The sequence below is a fragment of the Trichosurus vulpecula genome, chromosome 1 (genome assembly GCF_011100635.1).
Source record: "Trichosurus vulpecula isolate mTriVul1 chromosome 1, mTriVul1.pri, whole genome shotgun sequence".
Lineage (NCBI taxonomy): Eukaryota > Metazoa > Chordata > Mammalia > Diprotodontia > Phalangeridae > Trichosurus > Trichosurus vulpecula.
Genome location: NC_050573.1, coordinates 11,546,421 through 11,558,641, shown reverse-complemented (window position 1 = coordinate 11,558,641; position 12,221 = coordinate 11,546,421). Strand labels below are relative to the sequence as shown.

At 45.9% G+C, this 12,221-nt stretch overlaps 1 protein-coding gene across 2 annotated transcripts in view; it reads right to left on the bottom strand.

Moving 5' to 3' along the window:
* CLTCL1 (clathrin heavy chain like 1) overlaps positions 1 to 12,221 on the bottom strand; it is an 84,488-nt gene that overhangs the window by 46,712 nt on the left and 25,555 nt on the right. For both annotated transcript variants that reach the window (XM_036765539.1, XM_036765531.1), the window contains exons 7-12: positions 6,470 to 6,667; positions 5,621 to 5,821; positions 5,378 to 5,530; positions 3,974 to 4,096; positions 1,954 to 2,091; positions 68 to 232 (exon numbers count right to left, since the gene is read on the bottom strand). In XM_036765539.1, coding sequence (XP_036621434.1) covers positions 68 to 232; positions 1,954 to 2,091; positions 3,974 to 4,096; positions 5,378 to 5,530; positions 5,621 to 5,821; positions 6,470 to 6,667 — 978 coding nt within the window. The remainder of the gene's footprint in view (positions 1 to 67; positions 233 to 1,953; positions 2,092 to 3,973; positions 4,097 to 5,377; positions 5,531 to 5,620; positions 5,822 to 6,469; positions 6,668 to 12,221) is intronic.

The window sequence follows — 12,221 nt, the reverse complement described above, 5'->3', positions numbered from 1 at the left end:
TGAACGAAATCCCCCACCAAGAGAGGAGAACATGAATCAGAGGCAGAAGCAAGAAGCCTTCCCATACCTCAGGGTTCAGGAGGTGAGTGTGGACCACTGCACGCTTGATGTCATACAGATCCGTGTAATGCTCCAGTGCTCGCTGCAGCAGGCCCGCCTTCTCACACAGCTGGGCAATGTGGGCACGGTCATAGTGGGTAAACATCTGATTCCCAAGGATGGCATCTGCAACCTGTCATGCCAAGAGGACAGAACCATTTTAATAAGAGAGTGAGGTCTGGCAACGGCCCCTTGACACTCCGGACATTCTTTTATTTTTCTTTGGGATTGTGTTCCTTTGTCTAATTCTCCGTGGTGCACCCTTGGCTCTCTGACTGACGTAGCCCTAAGCTTACGCTATGTTGGCTTAAATCACATTTGGGAGGTAGTATCTTTTTTAGCTTCTTGGTGTGGCCCAGTCACCCACACTGATAACAGTGACCTCACACTCATTCAATCAGCAAAGATGGTAAAAACAAAAATTCAATGTCATAGGGACTGTGGGAAGACAGACACTGCAACGCTAAGTTAACGACAGCTTCACCCATTCAGGTAAAGAGTTCAGAATTATGGAAGAAAAGTGAATTCATTGTTCATGCCCTAAAATGCCTTAGCCTGAAAGGGCCAGGGTCTCCCATTGCATCCTGGGCCATCTCCAGTCCTCCTGATGAATATCAGGCCACTGGACCCAGCCTGGGGAAAGTGAGGCTGGTGACCTTGCACAGCCCTCCCTGACTCAAATCCAAGCCAACTGCGAGTCATGTCATCATTTCCCTGGTGTCGTGGTCCTCTTCGAAAACGAAGAACAAACACAACAATGGTCCCAAGAGCTTACCACAAGAAAACTAATTCTAGAAAGGTCAAGGTAAGCTGAGGTTAGCAAAGGAAGACAATTACACAAAAAAGTTCGTTTTCTTTTAACAAGTAATTGGAGCAGGGTTGGGGGTGCACAGGTTAAATGAAAATAAAGAGAAAGCACGATGACTCCATTCTCCTTTCGCTGCTCTCTTCTGGGCTGAAAGCAGCCTCTCCTTGGGAAGGACAACAGACACCCAGGGGACAGCCCATGAGAAGGCTGGGGAGCACCAATTGGGCCTTGATGAATCCAAGCCACACGGCTTGAGGGAACAACCTTGTTAGGTCCTGAGAGACCTGGCCAATGGCACTGTTAATCCATGTTCAGAGAGGCCAGAAACAAATGGCAGCTATGTGCCAAGAAAAGAACTGCATATTGGCTCAGCAGGCTCTGAGGTCCGGGTATCATCAAAGGGCATAGGACTCATCCAATTTTTAAGCATTAAAGCAATTCTGAGCTGTTCCTAGTGTTCAGACCTCACCCTGGTGATGTGGTGCAGACGAATGAATCAGGCACACAACCCAATCAGCCAGTGGAGCATCAGCCTCATTGACCATGACCCCACATAAGTGAGTACAGGATGGATCAAGATGAAAAGCAGACAAGTGGGAACAGACAGGACGTGGAGCACGACTGCACTCCAGTGCTGGCCTGGGATAGCAATGAGGAAGAGAGCCACGGCCAGGCTGGGCCGAAGTAGACCAGAAGAACATAAAGTCCCTTTCACTATAAACCAGAGACCTGGTGTCCCTTTGTGGACCCCTGAGGTACTGTAAGGTTCACCCCAAAGGACCCAGACAGATGGATGGCCTTGAGCCTAGGAAGAGCAGGGAAGCTCTGCCATATTTCCCTTGTTCCTCCATCACAAGCTGTGCCACAGTGGGCCACGACATGTACTCCCTGAGCCACAGAGACTCTACTGCTAAAAGGTGATGTACCCTATTGGAAGACAGGGGCCTGGACCATGCCACTCCTCCAGAATCCACAAGCAGCTGTCTGTGAAGACTTTCCACCAGGTACCCCAAGCCACACCTGTGTAGAGGAGGGCACAATCCTACCTGTGGGGCATGGATCAAGTTCATTTCCAGTAAGCGGGTCTGGAGGTGCCCTTCTGCAGGGCGATTGTTCTTCAAGGCATCCAGTAAGAAAGACGTGCACTGTTGAATCAAGCTGTTCTCCATGAAGACGTCCACAATCTGCAAACACAGTGCCAAAACCGGGCTGTCATCACAGCTCTTTGCTCCCATCTAACCATCCCAGTGAGGGAGCTCCCTCTGCTGGGGCAGGTCAGCTCCTTCTCTGTCCCCCAGGGCACATGGGGGAAAAGTGATCTGCCTCACCAGGGGTTTACAGCCAGTCAGTGTCAGAAGTGGCATCTGAACGCAGATCTTCCTGGCTCTAAGGCCTCTCATCTCTTGACACAGGGTTTTGCAAATACTCTAAGAATTATTGAAAGGAACTCTTTCTCTCCTGGACAGGTAATCTATTTCTTGAGACTTACTGCAATTTGACTATCAGTACTTCCATCAGCTAACCCTTCACCCTGAGGTTCAAATTTGGTCAGAATCTGCCCACTGCACACAAGGGGTCACTTTATGTTTAGGCCATACACCAAAGCGTGCATTCAGGGCCACAAAGGGTTACATTTCACTTTCCACAGACAAACTCCCCACAGGAGGCCAGTCTTACACCTAGTCCAAAGCCCAGAAGCCAGGGATTATAACTGTCCAGGGTGGGGTCAAGGCCTTGATTTTTAGTCCAATGATTATAGTTCCTAAATCCAGAGCTTTAAAAACACAAAATGTGCAAGAGTCCAGCCAAAGAGAAGAAAAAATTATGCAGTTAGTCATCTCAGGGTCACTTAGTTGGGCTTCACCCATTAATACAAATGTGTTGGTATAAATCTATCAATATGGACTATACCTACATCCCCACTGTGAAACCTAAGTGACCATTTATGTAGGATGAGGCTACAAAAACAAAGACGAAAAACAAACTCCTTGCCTTAATAATAACAATTCGCTAATGGCCATCTGGAGTCAGGTGTGCTAACGGATTCCTCACCAGCAGCAACTGGACTTACTTCCAAGTGGTCCAGGGCAAGAGAGCCCAGTTTTTTGGAAGCCAACCAGCCTTATCTAAGAGTAGCCACGCACACAGGCCACAGGCACACAGACCCAAGGGCATGAGCCAGCTGTTTGTCCCAGGTAAGCACAGAGGTGGGAGAAGGGGTACACAAGCTTATCAGAGGAAAAAAGTGCATGCATGCAAACACCTACTGGCCTTCGCAGAAGAGTGAGCAGAGGGCTGGGTCTGGAGTCAGGAAGCCCAGAAAGTCTCGAAATAAAATCATAACTAAATGACAACCACTTTGTAAACTCAATATGGCTTTGTGAAATAAAGAAATCAAACAAACAAAGCTGCAGAGACACAGACGTGGCTACAAACCCATGTGCCAAGGGCAGTTCTTTAGAGCTGACCTATGATTACATCAGTACAGGGAACCTGATGCCTGGCTATTTGTTTCCTAGCAAACAAACCTCCTCCACCAAGGCAGCCTATCTGTGATTTAACAATGGCTCGGGCTCATTGGAGGAGATCTCTGCTCCAAGCCCCTGGGGCACCTTCCCCAGATAATAGGACCAGCCACAGCCTTTGAGACCCCCAGAGTGCCTCTGCCAACGGCGGATTGGGACTTGAATAAAAGATACTCTTTTCAGCCCACCCTAAAATAAAAGATTGAAACTCTGACTCAGGAGTGTCCTGCTTTTTTCTAACAACTAGGTGAAAGCTCTCCTGGTATATTAGATGCTTATTCAGGCTACTTAACAGGGTAGAAGTGAGGAAAGTCTAAGCATTAAAGACTATGTCCTCTGAAGGCTTCCCCAAGATGCTTCACTCGGGCTTCTAGAGTTAAGTCAATGGGAAAATGGCGTTGGCAAAAAGTCCTCCCAGACAAATGGGGTCCTCCACCAAGGCCTGCTGAATGGAAGGGTCATAACTCTGTATAGAGATTCTGGTTCCCCTTGCCAGTCGGGGTTGGCTCCCTGAAATTATGTGAGATGCTCATTCGCTCACCTGGTTGATGTTGGCCAGCGGCTCCTCGTCCTGCACGAGCATTTGAGCAAACTGTAGGCCCTGCTCTGGGCTGACCCTCATCACGCTCCTCAGCAGGAAGATCCAATCAGGCGTGTATGAGACCTGAAAGGGAGTCACCATGACAGACGCTGTCCTTACTCACAGCCGGCTCACAGGCCACTGCCTGGCCACTGCCACACAAATGCACCTGCAGGCATCGGGGCGAGCAAAGGCCCCAGGAGTCACATCCAGCAGACCTGCAGTGGCAGCTCCCGTCCGCCAGAGGGCGCGGCTAAACCAGAATCCCCAAGAACACGGGACCCTGGCGAGTTCTGCTGGACTCAGCGCCCCTAATCAATCAATCACTGTCCACAGCATTCATGGAAATCTGGGGCAGCCCTGCCACAAGGAAGTACAGATTTGGGAAAATAAAGGGTGCAGCACTTGCTCTTCTACATTCCGCACGCACGCGTGCATGTGTGTGTGTGTGTGTGTGTGTGTACACACCGCACCTGTCTGGGGTGAAAGCAGCCAGGCCAGGGGGCTCCTCAGCTCTGAGGCTGCCCTGGGCGGCCGGCGGGGAAAACCCCTTCTCAGGACAGAACCTTTAAATGCGTGAAAGAATAACACAGAATAACACACAGGGGGACAAAGCAAACTGACCATACTGAAAGCCAGTGGAGTGTTTTTTAAAACAGCTGCAGGTGAAGAGTCCCACTGGGTATCTTATTTCTCTTAAAAATGCTTGTGGTGTCCAGCCCTGAGACTTCACTAACGCTCACCACACTCCTCACTAAGAAGTCAGGATGATTCTGTATCAGAACCACAGACACCTGAGGGCCTACCAGGCTGTGCTAAGAGCTGGACAGACACAGAGAGTGAAACAAATCTGCTCTCTAACGCTCACAATGGGCATGTGTTTAAACAGATCTAAAAGAAATGCAGGCGAGCTAAGGTGGGGGTGGGAGGGCTGGCCAAATCAGGAAAAGCTTCTGTGAGCTGCAGGTTGAAGGAAGGGAGCTAGCTCATTCATCTGTGCCAGTAGCAAATCAACCTCAAACAAGAGGCTATCTCAGCTGTGGCCAAATCCACACTTGGAATTCTGGGGGATCCCAAATCATGACATTTCATGGTGGTGGGAATCATGGACTAGAGTCAGCACCAGACCTGGGTTCTAGACCCTGACTATGAAAATGTCCCTGGACATTCTCTAGGCCTCGACAGGAGGCACTGATTACTCTTCACCTGGCATTAGTCCAGAGGTCCCAACTAAAAGCTATAAAAATAGGAAGTTTACTGGACGTAGGAAGCAGTTTGTACTTATATTGGCACTTAAGATTATGAATGGGAACTCAGGACAAGCACAGCCCGTGGTCTGGACAAGCAGCTCCAAGGTTCTCTTACCTTCTTAGCATAGAGCACAATCTTCTGGAATTGGCCCGTCTCTGCAAAGCACTGGATCACTTTTTTAGGCACGCTCGCCCGAAGGTAGACACTGAGCGCAAGGGTTGGGTCAGCGGCTTTGACCAGATCTCCCAGCTCTTCGGAACACTCCAGCTAAGACACACAACAGGAGAGAATGCCAAGTTCAGTGATACATCACAGCTAAGTGGGGCACAATCAGCACTTGGAATTTTGTGTCCTCACCTTGTCCTCCTTCAGCCATTTCTCCAGGAGCTGCTTGCGGCCCTGCTGAAGGACAGGCCGGCAAAGCTCCAAGGACTCAAACTTATTAAGCTGCCCTTGGTCCAGCAAGATCCCAAAGTACTGGAGCAAGGGGGAGGCCTGTCCAGCCTGGGCCGGGACACTCTGGAACTTGCGGATGGTGTCACTGGTGCGCAGGATTCCCTAAAGCAGCAGCAGCAGCAAAGACAACCACAAAGGCAGAGAAGTCACTCCTTGAGCTGTGCACATGAATTGTCACATAATCCTCTGTCTGCTCTCAAGGCCCAACTGCTGTTGCCCTCATGCTGAACTAACACAGTCATGTTGAGAAAATGCAATGGGACACTGGTCCCTAGCTCCTCAGAGACATGCACAACTGAGCTTATTAATCAGGCAGTTATTCCCAGCAACACCAATGGGCAGTGATGAAGGCCCCACATCCCAGTCAATGACCTCTCTTAAGGAGACTATGAAGCAGAGACGCTACTCCGGGAAGAGGTTTCTCCCTTTCCTAACTCATTTTGTGATAGAAAACACTGCCTTCAGTCCCTTCCCAGACTATTGTGCTTTTAAAGATGACCACAATCTGTGGGAGATGAGACACTTCCCCGTTAGCCCATCTGCCATCACACCTGCCCACTGCCATCACTGACAGCACAGAGGAGTGCAAAGAACAGAACCTGACAACGCCAGAGGTGTTGGTGTCAAGGCATAGGCCCTGCTGTCCACAAGAGGCCCGACCCAGGATAAAAAGACCTTTTGTCTTTCTGGGCCTGAGTGATCTGAAGGCCCTTCCAGCCCAAGAGGCCTCTGCACCACTGTAAGTGTTACCTTGGGTGCAGAAGCAGCAACTTTGGCGGCCTCGGCATAGCTGCCCTGTGCAAATAGTGTATTAAATTTTCGGGCAAAGAGTTCCTCTGCCCCAGCCAGGTTGCTGCGAATGGCCATGCGCAGCCCAAGGTCTGGGTTCTGGAGCACATTGGTGGCATAACTGACGATGTTATCTTCTTCCACACAGATTGACAAGACCTGAAAAGGACCAGAGATTACAGGAAGTAAATCTGCAGGAAATGACGCTTCTTAGACTTCTCGAGGGAGGGCAGACAGTCACAGTGCAGGAGACCCAAAATCACTTGGGTCTAACAAAGCAGCACTGATTCCAAACAGAATTTCCCTTTAGAAGGCTTTTAGTTTGGTTGAGAGAAACATTTCTGTGAGTCTGCATGCTTAAAAATCAGGAGGAGGGGATGGGCCTGGGCTGCATTTGAGAAATGATGCTGGATTTCCAATGACCCCAAACAGTTTTCTACTACAAATATCCATCTTTTTAGCGTTAACATCCTTGCCAATGCTACCTGGATAGGATTCCAACGATGTGCTGATCCCAAAAGAATTACCACTGTAAATAATTGAAAGTGCCTTAGAAATAAACATGGTGGCTATAAGCAAGCTGCATATTACAAATAACCTTCAACCAAGAAAGGGCATAAAAATACTATGGGAGGATATGAATCATTGGTAAAGAAAATGCGACTGGTCACCTAACAAGATATAACAGGTTTGTTGGGTAGGGGAAAGCTATATTTGGAAATAAACGTAACATTTTATTTTATTTTTTCTTCCTCCTACAACCCCCATTGAAAATTATAAACCAAACCAACCTTTGTAAGAAATGAATATGATGATAAAGTCAAAGGCACCAATAAAAAACTTTTAAAAAGACAACAAATGAACAGCACAATGGACACGTTAATGCCCTTCACTGAAAAGAAGAGGAAAACATCTAACACATGGTACAGTCTTCATTGAACATTTATGGGAAAATAGAAAGCAATTACTACATGAAACCAGGTCCAAGGGAGGAGCGACCACAGGACTTCCAAGATACTAGAGAAGGAGTCAGGCTATGAAGGCATGTATACATACCATGAGTAAGCTAATAGGACTGATGGAGGCTGAATTTGGTTGAGTTGACAAAGGATTTATGCAGAACAGGTTTCTCTGTAGTGCAACCCCTGAGTCTGGAGATAGTACAAATATATGAAATGTTCACTCAAATGGACCCATCATCTCCCCGATATTCAAAGAAACAGATGGCAACTGATCCCTGCTTGTTGATCTATATCCTCTCCCACGCTGGGAGTGGGGGTGGGGGAAGGGGCAACATGGCAAATTCTCCTAATTTTCCCTATCAATGAGACCTATGGGTTGATCAGGCGTTGTCATTACATATATAACCACCAGAAAAATATTAGTACTGAAAAAGTAGATGTTTCCCAAAGGCAATCCAGCCTGCTCCACTCTCCTTCAATTCCGGGACTAAATCGTAATCCATCTGCAGTGTCTAAGATTACTACATACACTACTGGAAAAGCCCTACAAGACTGCCCATCCAAGTGCATGCTGGTCTGGACAAGACTTCACCCAGTGATCACTCATGACCACAGCCAACACTGTGGTGAGCAGAGCCACTTGTTCTCTGCCACAATGGATATACTTTTTCCAAATGTTTATTGGTCTATCTTGTTCTTCTATCACCTCGTTGTCTATCGCAGCCTCTTGCAGAGGGAGCCACACCTTAACCAAACGACACAGCAGAAGAGACCCAGCGTCGTAAGCAGAGAGGCGGGTGCAGATTCTCCTCCCATCCCTTTGGAGGGAAGTGGCTTTATCATAATGACGGGAGATTCATTTTCAACGTCCTTGTTGTTGCCATGGTCACTCACTGTGTGCACTGTTTCTGCAGTTCTCACTTTCACTAAAATCCCATTATACTCATGTGGCACTATTTGTTTAGTCATTCCCCAACTGGCAGGAAGACTGTTGCCAGTCTTGGCTATCCAAAGATGCAATCCTAGAAATATTTTGTTGCGCAAATACAAGCCTTCACGGTGGGAGTTCTGGGTTAAAGAGGAAGGACATTTCAGTCCTTTTCTCTGCATAATTCCAAACTGCTTTCCCAAATGAGTGGACCAATTCACAGTTCTGCCAACAACGTGGTAAGGTGCCCATCTTGCCATAAACCCTCCAACATTGATTATTCCCATCTTTGTTGTCCTTGCCGATTTTCTGGGTTGTTTGGATTTGAATTTCTCTTGTCATTGGTGATTTGGATAATTCTTTCATGAGGATGGCTTGTTCATATCTTTTGAACACTAAACAGCAGCAGAACAGCTTTTAGTCTTACATGTGTTAACTGTCTACATTTCCTGGGACTTGATATTGAGGGAACTGAGGGGGTTAGGACAGTAAGTGGTTAACTGTAGGACTGAGTGAACCATGCTGACCTCCACTCAATTCTGGAGCTAGCTCAGTTCTCCTTCTATTCAATTATGGTTTAGTACAACTTCTGTCTTGTGAGAAAACTTTATTCAATTGTGGGAATTGGGAGAAAATGCAAATGCATTGTTTGAGCCTGGTGCTGTGTAGCTGGAAAGCTGGACCACCTCTATCTGTTGTTTAAAGGCCCTTAGCTAAGGACCTCAGCTATGCTGATCAGAAACCCAGCGAGATCTGAAGGTTTATGTGAGGAGTTTTCTCACAATCATACATCTCAAGCAATCCATATGTCTTATCAGAAAATCAGATCCATATTGATCACTCAGTGTGTTCCTTTGATTGAATACAGACACTTGAGGGAGGTGGGATGCCTCCCTTTCTGATTTCAGGGAATTATACATGTTCACTGTCCCCTTCCCAACTTGTAAGGTCCCTAATTTTTCATCCATTTAGGAATTAGATTACCTAATGTTGTACTGTTTCCTTTTAAATAACTGGCCATATTTGATTAATTGTTTTTAATGTTTAAGTCTGTATTTGGGGTCCAGTGTCAAAGCTGAGGAAGGTACCTATTTGTTGGGCAATTGACATGTACTGCTTAATAAATCAAAATGCTTGGAAGCTTGAACCATTTCTCCTTCAGTCATTTAATCTTACACCCACCACAATATTAATAACCAATGGGTTGAAGAGTCTCTATCATTTTTTCAAGGACTCTCATGATTTTGACATACATGGCAGATACCTGTCAGAGGAAAGCTTGATATAAAGCAATCTTACACTGTAGTCAGATACGCACACGGTGACATCTTGTCTTCCTTCCATCTTCGGAGTCTGCCATATGATGGCAAAGAGGCAGTGTGCTGTGGCCCATCACTCATGAAAGCCTCAAAGCTTCCTCCTCCTCTCTTCATCAAGGCTCTCCTTACTCCAAGCTTCCTCCTTCCACATTGGCACAGATTTGCTGCTTTTCCCAGGTTCATCCTCATTGGCACCATTTCCACTTCCTTGAAAAGTCCATCTATATGACAGTGCATGTGTACTGGTGCTGTCATCCTTGTCAGTCAAAAAAGTTGGTCAGAAAAATCCCTGAAAACCTTTTTACTGTCCTAGCTTCATCCTCAGAATGTCCTCATGGGATGAGTGTCCTTAATTGGGACTCTTGTCCAACTTTCTTTAACCTAGTTTTTCCATCCATTGATTCTTGCTGTTTTATGAGGAATTACTACTCACAATATTCTACCATCCTTCTCTGAAAGATTTTACGGGCAAGCTTATGTATTAAAGCAATATTAAAATAGGTTGTCACTTCTCTCCACCTGGCAAGTAATACTGATCAAAAATTTTTCTGGCTCTTTTGGGCTCATGTTCACACCATTTAAGCCTCTGTACAGAATCGCTGTACTTGGTGTTGGTGTCCTATTTATTTCCCATTTTTCAGCGTATCTTCTTTAAGCGGGTCAGGGTGGAGTTGTTTTAAATGCATCTCTTTGTCTCATAGTTCTTTCTTCTAGTCTTGTATTAATTTTGGTCCAGCACACTGTCCATATGCAGCATCTGCCCAAGACATCTGGACAAATGGACCAATTGTATGGATTATTCAGACCACAACATATTTGGATGCACAAAAGGTATTCTTCATCCAGTATCCATAAGTTTTTCCTGTGTGAATTTTAGGCCAAACTCTTTTTAGTGATCATAGATCTGTTACATGCTAGAGTTGGATGCCCTCAGTGTGATGTCATCTACAGCAAATCCTCTGTTTTGGGGCCTGGGCATGACGTGCTCCACAGCGTTGGTAAACACTTTCTAGCAACAAGATGTCTCCACTTTAACATGGGTAACCAGAGAATTAGATAAAAAAGTTACCTCTCCGGTTATAGATCTCAAGGAATTTTATATGATGCCATTGTTTGCATGGCTAATGTCTTATTGGAGGACAGACTTTCAGGTGTTTTGTGCAAATCAAACTGCATTTACTAATCAAGCAATAAGCTGAGTGACCATATGTCCTCTGCTCCTTTTCATCAATCATGTGCTTGAGAAGCTATCGTCATTGGTAGAATTTTACCCAGAAGCCCATCTGTTCCATTTCCACACCTTCAACAAGGATGCCTCTTGTAGATAACGCTGGTAGATTCTTCCCATTAAAACTGTGGTGGAGCTCAGGCATACGTCAGAAGGTCGATGGGCTGGCAGTCAGCAATGTCCTTATGCAACTCTTCCCAGCTCTGGGCCATTGTTTTTCCTTCAGTCAGCATGTTTGCAATTTTGATTGAGAGAGCTTAGGAGAATCTTTTAAACTCTTAACAGAAAACAGTGCTTCCTGGATGTTGTTTTTCATCCTTTCTGTGGGGATGAGACAGATTTGGGGAGAAAAATCTAATCTTTTCTCTAAGAAGCTGGCAATCTGACTGAACACAGACAATTTTGATTCATAAAGGACTTCCCTATTAGTAATAAGCCATTTCCTGTCTGTTAAAATACAATCCATTTATTGTGGCTTTATGTACCATTGATCATATCTTGTGCCATATGGTTTTTTTCTCAGTGAAAGCACTGAAGATGTACAGCATGAGGCTTCTGTGTATTGTGCCTCTCGTCTCTTAATTCTGACCTTTATTATGATTAAAAACCATTTTACTCATTTTAAAAAATCGTTGTCCCTTCCCAACAACTCCCCTCCCCACCCCTCGCCAAACAGCATCCTCCCTTGTAACAACCAAGTCCAGTCAAACAAAATAAACCACCAGGATGACTATGTCAGAGAGCAGATGCCTCATTATGCTGCCATAGTCAACCACTTCTCAGTCCAGAGGCAGAATCATACTCATCATCTTCTCAAGTCTCACTTGAGCACTGACTGCACTGGTCAGAATTGTGAAGCCTTTCAACCTCAATTTTCATTTTTTTTTTTAACTCTTTCTTTAGCTTTTCCAGGAATTCTCACTGGGCTAGTGTCCAATCGGCAATTTTCTTTGAGGTTTTGCTTGTAACTATTTTCCATGACATTATCTTCTGAGTTTGCATTTGACCTTCTCTGTCACATGATAGCTTTTTACAATCAGGTTCTTTTATTGTTGTTTGTTCATTTTTCCAGCCTATTTCTTGATCCGAAACTAAGATTAAGGGGCGGGGCAGGGAAGCATAGTGGGGGCATAGTGCACTGTCCTAAGCTTCAGGCCTTTTCATGCTGCTGTTTTCACAGCTAGTTCTTAGGGTTGGGGGTGAGGGATCTGTTACATTTTTGGTGTTTTCAAGGTGGTATGATCTGGGAAAAAATGTGGTCATTGCTCTCCTGGTC